Source organism: Nestor notabilis, unplaced genomic scaffold (assembly GCF_000696875.1).
Source record: "Nestor notabilis isolate BGI_N333 unplaced genomic scaffold, ASM69687v1 scaffold5217, whole genome shotgun sequence".
Lineage (NCBI taxonomy): Eukaryota > Metazoa > Chordata > Aves > Psittaciformes > Psittacidae > Nestor > Nestor notabilis.
In genome coordinates, this window is record NW_009937672.1 from 11,687 (window position 1) to 29,188 (window position 17,502).

Here is a 17,502-nt window from a genome sequence, read left to right on the forward strand (position 1 = left end):
GACATTTATTGCAGTGCCATGGGGAAATTAAACCCTCCCCCAAATTAACTACAGTCCAAGTAACTATTAGCTCTTTAGAGCTATTGCAAATGTGTGAGTTATATACCCTGAATGAGCACCATATGCCAATTTATTGTGTCACAGTGAGTCACAGGACACATTGTGGAAAGCAATAATTGCCTGGCATGCATTGTAACACTGAGTAGGGTTTTTTGTTTGGTTTTCTTAAGGGAATATGTTTTTACTCTGACAATAAAATGAGTATTGTCTGATGTGCTGCCACCAGGGACTGTTGCTTATTTTATACTTAACCTGGAGCTTACCCATTTCCTACTCGCTGCACACACCCTCTGTTTCTTTTTCTTTCCAACTGCTTGCATTGTATGCGTGCGCTATCAGAATATGAACATTGAGCCTTCCATTTGGTATCGTCTTGGCATTTTGTGTTAATCCTCCTCTCCTTTTTCCTCCTCACCTTCTTTCTTTGCCTGATAGGGAAATTCAGGTTGGTTACAAGGAAGAAATGTTCACTCTGGGTGGAGTGAAGCAGTGGGGTGGGTTGTGCAGAGGTTGCACAGTCTCCACTCTTGGAGGTTTTCAGAGCTTGTCCACATAAGGCCATCAGCAACCCAGTGTGAGTTTGATACTGGCCTTTCTTTGAGCAAGAGGCTGGGCTATGTCGACCTCCAGAAGTCCCTTCTAACCTACGTTATTTTATGGTGCTGTTTAATGCCCATTTCCCATTCTGATTCATCCCTGGTGCTGTGCGTGTCATTAAGTCCTCACTCCCCGTTGGAGTCACTCCCATTTCTACCAGCATAGACTAGGAGCGACCTCCTGAAGGTCAGTGAACTCACAGTGGGTTTACTCACATGGGATCAAAATCAAGATGTAAATTGTAACTTCAGATGAGATTAGGAGGTGAAGTTTGGGTCTCTATGAAGCTAGTTGGAATTTTTACCAGGATTTCACTTGAGCTCTCTCCAAGTCTTCATTAAGTGCCAGTTGACGTTACCTGTTGAAGAATGTGATGTAATTATATTGGGACAACGAGTATTTATAAAGTAAAGATTACCTTTTTCCGTTTCGGTTACAAATCCCTTTCCCAAGCAGCCTGGAACAGAGCTTTGGGGTATTTAGGATTTAGTGAGCCACCAACTGCCCTGGCTCAGCCGTTACGTGCGGGTTTCCTCATGTGGCTGTAACCACGTGAGGGAATTAATGCTGCACAGAGCATCTGCTCCTCAGCTAAACACCCTCCCAGCCCTGCAGCTGCCTGCCAAAGAGCTTCGGACGTGCAGAGGGGCATCTGTGAGCTCTACAGGGTAGCAAATTCTCAGGGGTTGGCCAAAACCCACCCTTTGTCAGGACAATGTTATTTTAATTATGCTGAAAGAAAGCAAAACCACACTCAGAGTCTCCATCTCGGTCTGGGGAATTATCAGCCATCACCTAGGTATTATAGAAAATAAAATAATTAAAGAAACTAGGAAATAGAACTACAGGAATAGTTCTATAGGGTTACTCTTCCAATTCTACCAAGATAAGATGATTTTTCTCCATATCTCTCCTTTATCAGCAAGAAATTTATTGCTTATGCGAACACGTTATTTCCCGTCAGGCTCTGTCAAAGGTAAACTTTACCAGTGGGGTGACTGTAGTGGGTTGAGGAAAGTCTAAATATGAGCAACCAAAAGCCTTTGTTGTCCGTTCTTATGCAAGGCAAGATTCTAAAATCAAGATTTAACAACACAGCCTTGCTTTTGTATGCTGTTTCTAGTGATTGCTGCCCTCCTTATTCTGTAACAGCATCAGTTCTCTCTCCTCACATGGATCCTCTTTAAATGATGTAGAAGGTTGCTCTTTCAAGTGTGAAAAAGGTGTTGTGCCATGTAGAGGGAATACAGCAGTAGAAGATACTGTTACTCAGTAGAGTTGAAGGTCCATTCTCCTCTACTCTTCCTGCAGTTCACAAGCTATAGATTGCAAGTCAAATTTAATAGCCAGATAATACTGACATGAGGAATTTAGAGCAATGCATCTGGCTCTGAATCACCTAAGTTTCTCCTTCTGCAGAGCTGTCTGAAGTTCATGTAGCTATTGCACACGTTACTTCCTTACAATAACCCAGAAAAGTAAACCAAAGGAAACCTTTCTACCTTTAGTTTACATACGGAGTGTTTTTATGGCTACCTCGGCTGTTTGCCATGTCCCCATCATTTATGGTAGAACTACAAACAGTTTCCCACCTTTCTGTAATTAGCTTTTGCACACACACAGAGAAACTCCTGAAAAGCAATTGTAGCCATGGTGAGAACTGCTTTAGATATTAAAAGTTAATGTGCCACATTAACTTGACATGTAAGCGTGTTCACTTAGCGCAATTTCATCTGAGAGCCTCATCTGTTCAGCTCTACATCTCCGAACTGGGTCAACAGGAGTAGGTTAAGTTTACAGCGGTGAAGCGAGGACTATAAAAGCAGCCTGCAATGAAAACCATCAGCTGGTGTGTGCTTGGCAAGATAAGAGATGGAGAAAAATACTCAGGCTGTTGTATGTTGTTGTGCTGTATTTGGGGATGCTTCCCTGCGAAAGCCAACAGAAGAGCCTGTGAGATTGACACTGGTGTGAAGGAAGGGCTGCAGCTACTTGTTTCTTGTACTGGAGCCAGCTTTGCTCTTATAAAATTCCCTTTGGAGGCAGCAATTCCAGGGTGAATTCGATGGGGCTTTTGTCGAAGTAGTGTGTGGGATCAGGGTATGTTTGTGCTTGGTGTGTGCTCGGCACTTTGCAGGCCGTGGTATGCAGAAGTGGTCTACGTGTTGCTTTCCCTGGAGAACTGAAGTATTTGTTCTGGTGCTGTTTGGTTTTCATATCTCTTGCCATGGAACCGAGTGCAGCGCTCTGTCTGTGAACGCTGATGTCAGAGGTCCATGGTGACAGTGAACCGAAAATGCACCTCTGATGGGGAATCGGTCTGAATTATGTCATATTTTAAAGCAGACTGGTTTAGTGGTCAATACCAAAGGTTTTACTTCCAACTCAGCCCCCTAAAAACGATGCTACTGAGCAGAAATCTGTGGTTTTGAACCACATCATGCCTGAGGAGGAGCCTGTAAGACGTAGTGGTATTCCTTCTGAAATGCCCTCCAGGAGCATGGTGAGTGGGTCTGGCCAGCCATGAGCGCTCAGAGGACAGAGCTGGAGCTGGAGACGGAGCCAGGGCTGTTCTGGATTAAACAGAACATGCCGGTGTCCAGCCGTGCAAGCCAGCACCTGGCACCAGCTGCATGAAAGCAAATAAACACCATAGTGTCCACACAGCTTCGCTTTTCTTTGTCTGTGTGTGAAAGTCTGCAGTTCACTGACCTGCCCTGCAAAGTTGTGCTCTCTGTGAGCTTGGTCACCACTTCTTCTTTTAGCACACCCTCTGCAGACACCCCCCCAGCGCTGTTTTGCTCTGCACCTATCTGTAGTTTCGATACCATTTCCTGTGTGAAACTTCAGATGCTTAAAGTTCCTGTTCCCTTTTTGAAGGAAAGAAAACAACAACAGTAAATTAAACTTTGGGATGCTTTGGAAATCTCTGGTGGCTGAAGGCTTGTGAGCACTTTGGTGGCAAGGGTCATTGCTCCACCTTAGCTCCAGATCTTAATCGTCTACAGCTCATTTCTCGCAGTGAATCATATTTTTGCTGATAATTACTGCTAGCGTGGAGGAGAAGTCAAGACTGAGATCAAAAGCAGCTCACTTAGTCATTGAGTATTAGAGCTCATGGCTCTGTCGCCAGGGCTCTGTGACCTTCTCAGACTTTACAGCCCAGTAATGGGGCTAACGCTGCTGATCGCGTGCGTGTAATAGCTGTTTTCCTGGTACAAATTAGCTGGCTGGTTTCCACCCATGGTACCGTGTTGCACAACTCTGCCTTGCGTTAATGTGGGCTAGAAAAACAGGCAGGCGTCCTGCACGTGGGGCATGGGGACAGCGAAGAAGAAAGGGTTGTTCTCCTCTACCGATGGGGTTGTATGACATGTCCAGGGGGAATGGCTTTAACCTGCCAGAGGGGAGATTGAGATGAGCTCTGAGGCAGAAGCTCTTCCCTGTGAGGGTGCTGAGGTGCTGGCACAGGGTGCCCAGAGAAGCTGTGGCTGCCCCATCCCTGGCAGTGTTCAAGGCCAGGTTGGACACAGGGGCTTGGAGCAACCTGCTCTAGTGGAAGGTGTCCCTGCCTGTGGCAGGGGTTGGAGCTGGATGAGCCTGAAGGTCCCTTCAACCCAAACCAGTCTGGGTTTCTATGGTTCTGTGTTTAAACAGCTGCCACAGGTGGGATAGAAATCCATCCTCAGTTATTGTTTAAGTTAAGGTGGATGGATAGAGGCAATAAAAACACAACTCTGTCTTTGTGTGCAGGTGGCCTAGCCAGGTATGGCAACAGCCTGGTTACAAAGCTCATCAAAGCCATTAAGTGGGCATGGAAAACTCAGCTTGTTTTTCCAAAAACATATAATCTTACATCTGTTTTTTACTTAGTTGGAAAGCATGTTAAAAAAGTACAGTAACCTTCAATGCAAGAAACTTGGAACAACTTGGGATCAAATTTGCAGCAACTTAGGATCTCATTCTGGGATCTAATTACTGCAAACTTGTCTTTGTCATCGCTCATTGGATGGGGTTTTGAGCAACCTGCTCTAGTGGAAGGTGTCCCTGCCCATGGCAGGGGTTGGAACAGGATGAGCTTTAAGGTCCCTTCCAATACAAACCCTTCTAGGATTGGTATGAAAGTCCTGAACACTTGCATTGGCAAACTCAAGAAATTTAAGGGTAAATTTAGAATTAGTTGAAGGAAAAAAAAACCCCCATGTGAGGGTGGAATGATTTATTCCCAAGGAAAAAAAAGGTTTGAAATAATAAAGTCATACATTGTACTGCCATTTGCTTCACTAAATGGCTACTTTCTTGTTTCTCTTCCCTGCACTGGGGACTGCTTAGTTATTGTGGCATGGAGATTGCTGTCTGACATTAACACGCCTCATAGGATCGATATGTTATTAATCACATGCAGAAAATTCAATAAGCACGGTGCACACCACTGCCTGTTCAAGTTCATAAGCTTTGTGGGCCTTAAGGTTTTTGCCTTTTTTGTAGCAGGATGAAGGGCATCCCTTACAGGTTTTGATGGGATTTATTTGTGGCAATAGAACTAATTGACACCAAGACTTACTAGGGAATTGCAGTCCGCTCCGCAGCAGGCCTTCAGAATTGAAAACAAAGTATGACAATGCTTGTTCCTTTGGTCACAAGTTGTGTAACTGCAGGATACAGGGTGGTTGAAGAGTTGAGGATGTGCACAGCTTGTTCAGTCTTCTTCAACAATGTCCATCTTGCTTGGAAAGGCATCACCTTGCCACATCACTTGGGTCTACTCCTGCATTTTGTTAAGGGCACTGTCTTCAAGATGAGGGCCTGGAGCAGTGGGGTCACCTGGTGACTTAATGTTTTTCACTTTCATGATGGGAGAGCTGATACTGCACTGGGAGTATGCAGGGAGGGCAGTGGGGAGCTGGTGCTTCTTTCCAGGCTGTTAGCAGGAGGCTGTTAGCTGGCACACTTGGAGGCTTTAAATCAGGTCAGCAGTTGGCTTCATGTGAACGAAACCAAGTGTTAACTGGATGTTCTCCTGCATATAACTACCAGTACCATGTACAAGGGAAGAGCAGTTTCCCTTCATTCTCCCTGGCCCTGCCAACCCTTGCTTTCACACTGCTCTGGCCCACGTTGTAAGAGTCACTCTTCTTTGAGGAGGGGACAGAGGAAGAAGACTGTGACTTTCTGGTGCAGGATGACTGTTTTCTCGCTGGGATACAAGAGGCACTGTGCCCACTGAGGGTTTCGGTAGGATGGAGTAATAACCAGTGTGACAATATGTGTCAGTCCTCTACTTCATTGAATTACAGAATGGTGTGGGTTGAAAGTGACCTTAAAGCTCCTCCAGCTCCAAGCCCTGCCCCGGGCAGGGACACCTTCCACTAGAGCAGGTTGCTCCAAGCCCCTGTGTCCAACCTGGCCTTGAACACTGCCAGGGATGGGGCAGCCACAGCTTCTCTGGGCACCCTGTGCCAGCGCCTCAGCACCCTCACAGGGAAGAAGTTCTTCCTACATCCCATGCTCTTCCTCACTGATGGCTGCAGGGGCCAGTGCTGCCCTGGGCCACCTCGCTGGGGAATCAGGCTTATCCCTCTGAAGCTGGGAAGCATCATCTTTGCTTCAGCCCCTGTGTTCAGGATAAGGGTCATGTTCCCTCTGAAACCCAGTAGAGTTTCTGTATATTGGTTCTCCTTTCTACCCCGTACAATGGGAAAGGAGTTTTTAATTTCCTGCTGTCCTGAGTTTAGTTGTAACTGCTCCATTCTTTCACATAAATAAGTAGAACAAAATGAGCATCAGGAGTGTTACATGGCTGCAGACTATGCTGCTGAAATCTGAGCAAAGATGCAGGATTTTGTAACAGTTCTGTGCTGTGACACGGTACCTATTTGAAGCATTTGAAGAGCATAAACGGAATCACCAGCAAGAAAAAAGCATGTGGGGAGGAAAAAAGATACCTTTTGTCCAGACCACAACTGATGAAAAAGAAAGTGCATTAAGCCCAGGGCTTTCCTTTCAGAATAGACCAGCTTTATAAAAGGAGTGCACTTCGCTCCTACAAAACTTTCAGTAGCAGATTTTCCAGTCAATCTTAGAAGACTGAGAAAAGTCTCATAGTGAAAGAAAAGGAAAGGAAGAAGAAGTGAGAAGGGAGATGGTGAAAGTTGGAGGGTAAACTGAGAAAGAAGAAAGGACAAATGGAAAGATGTTTAAATAACCCATAGCCAGGGAAAAGTTATCAGAAGAAGAGGGGCCCATTGAAGACAAAGAAAACAGTGAGATGCAGTGCAGGGGATGTAGAGGCATTTTTAGGAGGAGGACAGGCAATGTGTGCAATGAAGGGAGCAGTATTGTTTTTCAGAAAACATGGGTATGTTGGTCAATGAAGCAGAAAGAACTTAGATATGAGCTAAGGCTGATGTATGAAGTCAGGTGCTCTTTGGATACCGGTGTGGCCTCCAGGGCTGCCACAGAAAGGCTTTTTCTTCTGCACATCAGCAAGACTTGCGCTAAAGCCATAAGTTTGATCAAGGGGCTGTTTATTTTAATCATGTATTGATTGGCTTAACCACAGTGCTCCGGGAGGGAGGGAGAGCTGTCAACATCGAGATTTACAGCTTTCAAAGTTCCAAGTAATCCTAGGAAATGAGCCAACCATAATAAATGCAGTTTTATTCGGGACCTGATCCTACTACTGTTGAAATCAATAGCAGCTTTTCCATTGCTCTCAATGAGAGTGGAAGCTGTTTATTTGAAGAGCAGCTCTGATCCAGCAATCAGGGCAGCTAATTTTGAAATATTCATGAATGTGAATATAAAATAATAATAATAATTAAAAAAAGAGAACCAACCCACAAATAGATTGGCAGATCTAGGAAAGCTCAGTGATTTCCAAGATGCCAAAGGAAAAAAAGGCAGAAAATAGGAGCGATGGTAATGTCTAAAGCAGGGTTATTGAAAATAACTGTGTGATAAACAGATGTCCTTCAAAAGCCATTGAGACAGAAGAAGAGAGAGCACTGAGAAGCTCAAGACATACAGTCTGCCCAGGCTGAACGTAGTAGAAAAGGGTCCTTGAAAGCAAAAGTAGTGGTGGTACACATCACACTCCAAAAGTAGTCTATGGAATCAATCATACAGTCATTCCCATGAAGGTCAGAGACTCTCTGAGTATGTACTTTGCTTTTAGTTTTCTAAGGGAAGAAGGAGCTGGAAAACAACTGTCCAGTTGTTCTAGTCATCAGTTCAGTACCTTGAATCCCTGTTCAACGTTTATATGCACTGGCCAAAAGAGAAGCAGCGCCTTTGCTGTGGTTTCTGTTCTTCAGACACAAGACAGGGCATACACAAATATTTACAAATACCTATCTGTGTGTACAGGCAGACTTTGGTTGTCATGTTTCCATCACCATGGGGAAAACCATTGTCTGGAAGACTTGATTTTTAAAGATTATAAAGTGAGGTGGCATCCTCAGGGCTCCTTCTGGGAGGTGTTAACCTGTGTTGGTCGCCTGTCTCTGGCTGTAAGAAGCTTGGAGTGGATCATGACTGTAATCCCAAAGTAGAAATTGGACAGTGTATTTTCAGATGTGTGATCCATGGGTTGTCTGTCAAAAAAAAGCCGGTGGCTCAGCAGTAATGTTGTGTCTGTGCTGACAACCAGCAGGTCCTCTTGTGCCGGTGGCCTTCTCCCGTCGCATCTCATCGTCTGATCCCTCTGCCTCCCCCTTCCCTTACACCTCATTTGTTGCATGTTATGAAGGATTACATTTCAAGGTCAGTGTTTTTTAAAGGGTATGGGTTATCCGAGGTGCAGCCTGGACGTGCGAAGTTAGGATGGCTGTAGCACAGTAGATGGCCGCGGCTGCGTTGGCTGTGACAGCGCTCTGCAGATGGCTAATCTTTTGGTATTTTCAGCTGTGCACCAAAGACTGAGCAGTCACGGAGGGCAGGAAGAGAACCTGGGGTGTTGTAGGGGTATTTCACATGAGAAGATTTATGCACCAGGAGCAAGGGTCAGATGGGTGATTCTCCTGCAGAGGAAGAAGAGCCTTTGAGGTGCTTCTGGCTGCACCGGGGAGTAGATGTTCGAGAAGCACAAAGTGCCTGTGCTTGCTCCCTTGTTGCTTTGCAGTGTTTTACCAGCATCCATTTGACAGTAAATAACTAAACTGAAAGAGAGGAGCTTGAGATGAGCTCTGAGGCAGAAGCTCTTCCTTGTGAGGGTGCTGAGGTGCTGGCACAGGGTGCCCAGAGAAGCTGTGGCTGCCCCATCCCTGGCAGTGTTCAAGGCCAGGTTGGACACAGGGGCTTGGAGCAACCTGCTCTAGTGGAAGGTGTCCCTGCCCGGGGCAGGGATTGGAGCTGGAGGAGCTTTAAGGTCCCTTCAACACAAACCATTCCCTGATCTTCAGCTAATAGGGGTTTGTACCAGTGTACATGAGAGCACATCCTAGGCCTGTCACAGTCCAGATCTGTTCTCCCCTTGCTTTTGGATCAGGCTCTAGCAGTTTGGCTGGACTGACTCTGGTAGCATGCTGTAAACAGCAGGCTGGACTGCTGCTTTTTATTTATCCTTATTAAGTTCATCAGATGAAGCCAGAGCTTCCTGGGGCCATCCAAAGCTTCCTGGAGGGGGTACTCTCACAGGCAGATGTGGCTCCTGGAAAGGCAGACGTATGTGTCTGGGAGGCAGACTTGGATTGCTCCTTTTGGACTGTGTGGTTGTAAGAGCATTTTCTTACAATATATTTCCTTGGGGGAATCAGATGGACTTAGATCTCGGATACCATCCCCACTAAGTGATACAGTAAAAATAACCTATTATTCTCTGGTTCTGACCTGGGCGGTGACAACATATTGTTTCAGCATCTCTGTCAGACTATTTCCCTTAAGAGCCATTTTAACCTCACCCAGTGGGACATAACTAAAGGAAATGAAACTCCAACCCCATTAAGGAAAAAGACAATGCCTTTCACTAAACAAACTTTATTTTCTTGGCTTTTCTTCGCCAAGGAGAATCGCCCGTACCCCCCACCCTTGCAGCCTTTGTAGACAGTTCCTGTAATTGGGAATGGCTGGGTGGACACCAATGGTTGGCAGCAAAGGGGGATAAATCCGACATCCCTTGAACGTGACATGGGCTGGGACCGCAGTCCCAGGTGGCCACTTAGCGACAATTCCTGTGGTACTGGTGGACGGTACGTGCCTGCCAGCCACAGCTGCGGCTCCTCGGAACACAACCGGGACTTGAGCAAGACTAGATAAGAGACACACAGTGAAGCTGGGCTGTAGCTACCCTTGTGCAGGCCTTGGGCAGTTACTGTACTGTGCCCTGCTAGTGAGAGCTGGGGGCTTGCAATGATGTGGTGGTGGCCCATTTCCTGGCACCTGTGCAGTGAAACAGCCACCCCAAAAGCAAGCCTGACCTTGAGGATTTGAAGTGTCTGGGCTAAAGGAAAGATCACGATTCAAGATCACAATTCACCTTGAAGCTGTGGCTGCCCCATCCCTGGCAGTGTTCAAGGCCAGGTTGGACACAGGGGCTTGGAGCAACCTGCTCTAGTGGAAGGTGTCCCTGCCCGTGGCAGGGGTTGGAGCTGGAGGAGCTTTAAGGTCCCTTCCAACCCAGACCAGTTTGTGATTCTGTGGTCTTCACACTCCAGCTAAGGCAGAACCCAAATTTACACTCAGTAATTAGGTTTTCAAGCATGGCCATTAATTTGGGGGTGTCTTAAGGCAAATTAGAAATCCCTTTTTAACATGCAGCCCCACACAGTGACGGAGCAGGAGTCTGATAGAGGCACCGTTTCACACTGTGCATGCGGGTAATTAGGACAAGCCCCAGGGTGATCACCTTGTCCCCTTGTTAGGGTTTGCAGAATGCAATCAATCGGTCAGGCTTGCAAAGCCCGAGTGGAACTGAGTCACACTTGGGTCAGAGTAAATCCGCAGGCAAGAAGATTAGAGCTGGTGGAAAAAGAAAGAACTCTGTGTGGCAGGATAAAAGCAGGTTGCACAAAACTGAGGTCCTGGAAGAGTTTTTAATCTTGGAGTTGGGCAATGCCTGTAGGTCCCCTTGGGTTTCTGACACAAAGGTAGCCCACGTGCCCCCCTGCTCTGTTTTGGGGTATTTCCAGTATCAGTCCCCACGGGGAGCAGTTAAGCTCCTATTTCAAACCTTAATCCTGCGGGGATCTATAAATCTATGTATCTCTGTGCCCTGTTAAGCAGGTTTATGGCTGTCCCAGCAGTTCACTGAAAAGTTGTCTGGAAAACAAGAGCCTACCCTGAGCTGTAGGTGTGAGTTACTCTCCCCTTTGCTCACTTTCTTCCTCTGATGATAAGTTGTTTCAGTAACCCCTGTGAAGAACAGCTTCCATGAGTGACGGTCTGAGTGCCCTCCATACCTCAGCCCAGAATAGCCTGTTGCCTGATGGTTATGACATTCTCTTGCGAGATGAAAGATACGGCTTCAAGCAGCAGAAATAGCAAAAGAAAGTGAAATTGGGCTTCCAACATGCCTGGTTGCTGTTGTAGTGAGAGCAGGACATCAGCCACCTTGTAGGTACCTCTTTGAAGGAAAGCAGTTGCACCTACTTACTTTTTCTTCTCTCTCAAGAGATGACTCCAGGGGATGGTGCAGGGTGGTGCCTGTTTGGGGCTTGGAGTGAGATGTGGATGTCCCAGGGAGGTTTAAGGCTGCTGTGAATCCCTCCTGGCGGCACCTCTGTGCATCTCCAGGCATGATACTAGGGGCACAGGGTAGCTGTTGTGAATTAATGCCCCAAAGCAACTAGCTGCCTGAAGGCTGGTATAGAGCTGGCCCTACCATATTTATTCGGTTAGTACACTACTTTATTTCCTACCATGACTAACAGGAGGCACTTCAGAGGCGCAGGTGTCCAGCCCTCATACCCCTACATCGGGTGGTGGTGATCCATCACCCTGCAGTTAACTTTCTCCTCCTATGAGCTCTCTCTGCTGTTGGCCAGGGGATATTGCAGTTGCTCACACACCTCTGTGCAGCCCTGTTCTGTAAAGCAGAAAGTCATCATGATAAGCACGGTGAAGATTACAGTCCCTTCTTAGGTCATGGCCTGCCGGGTGACTGCTGTCTCAATACCTGCTTTGCAGAGGCCACCAGTGTGTCGGTGGGATGAATCTGGGGCTGGTGTGGCTTGCAGAAATGTTCGCCTTCGGAAACTCCCCGTGGTGAATGGAGCGAGCTGTGGGTACAGTGATGCATATCTATCACAGTCGTGTTCGGATTGAAAACTTCCTGCACAACTAATGTCAATTCAGGTTTCGGGTCACTGCCACAAGCTAAATCAGGTTAGAGAGCAAATGCAGCAAGCAGGTACAAGGGAGGCTGGCAGCTATCGAATGGGATAATCTGTAGCATGATCTTTTTATGACTGTGCACCTATAATGGCACGTACAAGAAGGGAATGGTTGTGGTCTGGAGTGAACTTGCTGGTTTGCCTGGTTCTGGTGAAAATTTCACATGCTTTTCAGTATCAAAACACTGCAAAAAAGAACTGGTCAGATCCAGCTGAAGTCTCTGGAGTTAAGTTGGGAATGAATTGGCCTCATATGCCTGAGATCTGAGTTAACATAAAAGCTACAAGTTATTCCTAAATTGTTTTCATTAGGAAACCCTGGGTAAAAAGGCACTTGTTAGAGCAGTTCTTTCAGTTGCTATTTTTACCTAGTCTATGATTTTTGAACATCGTAAATTATATGTAAATTATAAAGCCATCCTTGATTTAATATGCTTTGGGGGTTGCATCAGGTGACTCATGCCACCGACTTCTTAATTAACTAAGGAGCCATCATTCTTGGCAAACAGTTCAATTGCATAGTGTGTAAAAGACAATAATTGAATATAAAGGTTTATTTTTGTCCCTTTATTGATGTCAAGGGAAAACAGTGCAGTTATGAAAATGGAATAAACTGAAAAGATTCCTTCAGTTCCTGTAGGCTGATTAGAACAAGTGGCTTTCCATTCCAGTTTTTATGAATGTATAGTTTTCTGAAAGCTTTATGATACTTCAGGGAAAGGAAATTGCAGGCAATAAATGATACAGGATGGTTCAGGTTATTGGGAAATAGAGGAATGGGTTTTGTCTGGAAAGGTGAGATTTACTGTTCTGCTGTATTTCACTTAAATGTTTGAGAAGGAATCATATGCAGTGATTTGTACCTTATTAGAGGCATGGAAGCATCATGAGAGTGCTCAGTAACACCAGTCACTGATGCGGTGTGCGTTCTATGTACACCTTTTGTCTGCAGGCAGCAGGTAGGCAGCAGTGTCAAACCTTTGCTATCCCCTACACTGCACTGGCAGCAAAGAGGTGACCACAGCGTCCAGGGTGGTTTGTCTCTCCTGGTCAATGAGGGCAGCAGATGTCCCTTCATATCTCAGCTTGATAAACAGCACTGGTTTTTATGGCATGACTTCGGTTGAACAGTTCTTGCAGTGTTAGAGCTCTACCAGTAAATGCTGCTTAACAAACCCAGGCTATTTTTTTATCTTTTCTCTATGTAGAAAGCAGAAATATGGCAACAAAGGAAAAGCTTCAGTGCTTGAAAGATTTCCACAAGGATATCCTCAAACCCTCCCCTGGCAAGAGCCCGGGGACACGGCCTGAGGACGAGGCAGAAGGAAAGCCACCGCAGCGGGAGAAGTGGGCGAGCAAGATCGACTTCCTGCTGTCCGTGGCTGGGGGCTTCATTGGCTTAGGCAACGTCTGGCGGTTCCCGTATCTCTGCTACAAAAACGGCGGAGGTGGGTATTCCTTGATTTTGTCCTCATGAACCAATCTGCCTTGATGCTTAGTGTTTTCCAGTGCCTCTGTCCTCTTCTTAAAGGAATATTCCCACATCTGTTCTCTGCCTTTTTGCCCACTCTTCAGGAGAGGCTGCGCCAGGGGAGGTTTAGACTGGAGATTAGGAACAATTCCTTCCCCAAAGGGTGTTCAGGCAGTGGTGGAGTCACTGTCCCTGGAAGCGTTCACAAATCATGTAGATGAGGCTGTTAGTGATATGGCTTAGGGGTGGCCTTGGCAGTGCTGAGGTAGTGGTTGGGCTTGATGATCTTAAAGGTCTTTCCCAACCCAGTTGATTGTCTGATTATTTAATAGTGTTTGTTAAAAATTAATTAGGGAAAACCAAAAGCAATTTAAAATGTTACCCTGCTGACACTTTTCTGACCTTTTAAAGAACCTTTTCTGCTCTTTTACCTCTGCTGCTACTGAGTCTGAGTTTTAACCTAAAGATAGTCTGTTGATACAAACTGGTAGCATTTCAGGCCAGTGGCTATAAGAACAAGAGCATTCTGAGCCATGTAAAATTGTTGTGTGCCTAACCCCATTGTTATTATCATAGAATCATAGAATAGTTTGGGTTGGAAAGGACCTTAAGATCATCTAGTTCCAACCCCCCTGCCATGGGCAGGGACACCTCGCACTAAACCATGTCGCCCAAGACTCTGTCCAGATTTTCACTTCAAAAAGGTGAGAAAATGCCCTTTCCAGATACATGTACACCCATTCCTCTTGCAGAGAATATGAGCAAAATACCCCAGAATGAGATTATTACATACTGATATTAGAGCATCGAATGTTCATTTGTTTATACATGCCTGTTACCACCTTTTAGACGATCTTGTGTAAGTTCTCCCACGTCATCTCAATTTTGTGCTCTCATATTTTCTCAACAGGTGCATTTCTTATACCTTATTTCATTTTCCTGTTTGGGGGAGGTCTTCCCGTGTTCTTCCTGGAGGTGGTGCTAGGACAGTATACCTCTGAAGGTGGAATCACATGCTGGGAAAAGATCTGCCCTATTTTCACTGGTTAGTATATCTTGTTGTGCTTTCCTGCTTCAAGACACCTCTGTAAACCATGTGCAGCAACACTATTCCCCTCATGTCCATTAATTCAGCTATTTGCTGTAGTAATTGAGAGTATAATATTGGTTCCTGGAAAGGTAGAAGTCAGAGAGTCTGAAGGACAAAGTAAGGTATTGATTTTGATGCTATCATCTTGCTAACTGGCAGAACTGCTGATAAGCAAGAAAGAAATTGTATATTGTGCCTTAAAAAGGCAAATGCACATTTTGTTCACAGCTATCAGAGAACGTGTTGGTTGGGAAGGCTGGGTGGCATTCATGAAAGCATCTTCAAAGTATTATACTGGTCTGGAAATCAAAATCCTTCTGCCACATGAAAGCTTGTCATTGGCATCATCCTTCTGTTACTGGTACAGCCAAAACCTGGACAGCATTTTTTGGTAGGCTTGAGGAACAGGACTTTTGTCACAACTGAGCAGGTCCTGAGAAACAGGCATGTTGGTCTGATGTTATTGAAGAGCCTTTGCCAGTGAGTGAAGAACCACTGACTGCTCCTAGGAATTACAGGAATGTTGCTCTGGAATTTAACTAGAATGAAGAATGAAAGAGAGGTTAGAAACGTTACCGACGATGCCTCTCGCGTGTATGGATTACCATGCACAGCCGGACAGCACAGGCAGAGTCGTTTGGAATAATTACACTAAACACAGCAGCCCTCCTCAAATCCCATTTGGAACGAGTAGGCACTTCACACTGACGTGTCTCCTGCACACCCACCACTGCTGTTCCAGGCATCTCTTTCCCCTTATGTCACCCCAAGCTGAAGTGAGGGCTTTCTCCGTGGCTCACACTCCCACCTACTGCTCAGAACGCTGACGAAGTTGATGTAATTGTGCTACTTTAGCTCCATTTTCTTCCTCCTCCTCCCACTTTTTTTGTTTGAGGAGGAGGAAGGAATGTTCCTTGTTTAAATAGCAATCTCCTAGGCATCCATGAAGAGAAATTGCAGCTCTGATAATGTGACTAGCTGTATATCCTGAGTGAAAGGCAGCTGTACAGAATAAATAGCACTTGCTCTGCTTGTTTTTACCTGGCATAAAACTAATCTCTGGGGGTAAATTTCCTGCTGCAATAAGGTTTGAAACTGTAAAACATGAGGCAGGTATCCCAGGTGCTGGGGTAGCCATCAAAGTGACGGTAAAGGGAACCTCATAGGCTTTTTGTCCTCTTGTAAGAGGCTGCTTTAAGTTTTTAAAGGAAATCTATTTTTCTCCCTCTTATTCCTAAGTGGCAAACTTCGTAAGTAGAGTTAAACGTTGATATAATTAACCATAAGAGCTACAAATACCACGCTTCCCTTGCACAAGTGAAACTGGTGCTGAAGCAGCAGCTTTTGCATTGACAGCTTTGGAATTTTCCTTTTTAGCTCATTCAAGAACTGCCTTTTTTGTTGTTTTCCTTTGCACATAGGCTGAGCTGAGCCAGTCCGTAAACGTGAGTGGTGCAGGGGCTGCCTCCGAGGAAGCTGGCCTGGGAATCAGTGTGGCAAGAATGAGGTTGCCCACATAGGTACCTAAGAAGTGAGATGATGTAGCTCCAAATAAGCAAAGTGTGATGACTTGAATTCCTTCTACTAAGACTTGAAATAGTCTTAGTAGGCTATTTCAGTAGTAGTGGGTTAGTGTTCAATTGGGTAGACATCCTGCAGACCTCTCCTCTAGTGTGAGCAAACCGTAGCCAGAACTCAGACCTGAGTGCCAGTGCTAGTTAGAGATGGTGGCAGGTCTGTGCTTATGTGTGATTGAGTTGAGTTGAGCTCAGTTCAGTTGAATTTAGTTGGGTTGAGTTGAGTTTCCATCAGCAGTGTGGTAGAGCAGAATACATCAAATGCACGATGCAATGGGAATAGCACCAGCTCCACAAGATCACAAGGTGCCCTAGGAAGAAGCAGCTGTCAAGTCTGCACATACTTCTTTTCTCTCCCTCTCTTGCCAGGAATTGGTTATGCTTCCATAGTGATTGTGTCCCTTCTGAACGTGTACTACATTGTGATCCTGGCCTGGGGACTCTACTACCTGTTCCAGTCGTTCCAGAGCGTCCTGCCATGGGCACACTGCCACCAGAAGTGGAACACGCCAACCTGCGTGGAAGACACTCTCAGGAAGAACAAGACACTCTGGATATCACTGAATGCCACTAACTTCACCTCTCCTGTCACAGAGTTTTGGGAGTAAGTACCACCCCTTCATGGTGTTTTTGGGCCACTTTGGTGGCGTGCCAGAGGTCAGGCTTGAGATTGTATGGAAACCCAGTGGGGAATGTTAGATAGGAAATGAAAGTTGCTCTGGGTGTCAGTTTGAGTGGTGTTTGCTACTGGTTCTCGCCCATCTTGAGACAGACTGCTAAGTCTGGGAATGGTGAGGGAAGACATTAAATATGTAACTGCATTCATCCTAGAGCATAGAGGGAGCCCTAAAAGCCCAGTGCAACTTCTTGTTTGGAAGAAAACTTGTTTACTTTTTAGCTGGGATTCTCTGAATGCAACAGGAGAACAGAAACAAGTCACTTCCAATGCCCTGAGAGCAGGGTTTTACAACAGAAACAGTGACAAATCACCATCTTTGTGGTTGCCTCTCCCTCTTCCCCAGCTGTCAGCATTTGCAGTACATTTTGTGAGTCTATAACACATCTCTTGTCAGTCTGACACTGATGCAAGGCATTGACCTCGGCCATGAGAGTGACAGAGGTGGTGAGTGTTGTCCTGCACTGTAGGTTTCTCAGGTCGTCTTGGTTACATCATTTCCCTCTGCAGTCTGAGGAGACTGTTTTGCCAGCTGCTTGGATTGCATCAGGCCTAAGCTTCTTACTCCCATTTCTCTCTAATTTTTCAAGTTTTAAATTATCTTGCATAACCTGATTTCTGAATGGGCATGACCTCAAATCTCTGTGTGTTTATATAGGGGACAAAATATAGCATCAGAGGAAGCTGATGACCTGTAGGGA

The 17,502-nt window shown here is 45.8% G+C and overlaps 1 protein-coding gene across 5 annotated transcripts in view; it reads left to right on the top strand.

Moving 5' to 3' along the window:
* Window positions 1-17,502, top strand: part of SLC6A6 (solute carrier family 6 (neurotransmitter transporter), member 6) — a 48,631-nt gene that overhangs the window by 7,340 nt on the left and 23,789 nt on the right. For 3 of the 5 annotated variants that reach the window (XM_010018931.1, XM_010018929.1, XM_010018932.1), the window contains 3 exons: window positions 13,196-13,435; window positions 14,369-14,503; window positions 16,495-16,729. In XM_010018931.1, the coding sequence (XP_010017233.1) occupies window positions 13,207-13,435; window positions 14,369-14,503; window positions 16,495-16,729 (599 nt within the window). In that variant the 5' untranslated portion in view covers window positions 13,196-13,206. Of the gene's footprint in view, window positions 1-12,634; window positions 12,645-13,195; window positions 13,436-14,368; window positions 14,504-16,494; window positions 16,730-17,502 lie in introns of those variants that run through there. The other 2 variants (XM_010018933.1, XM_010018930.1) reach the window with 2 other exon arrangements.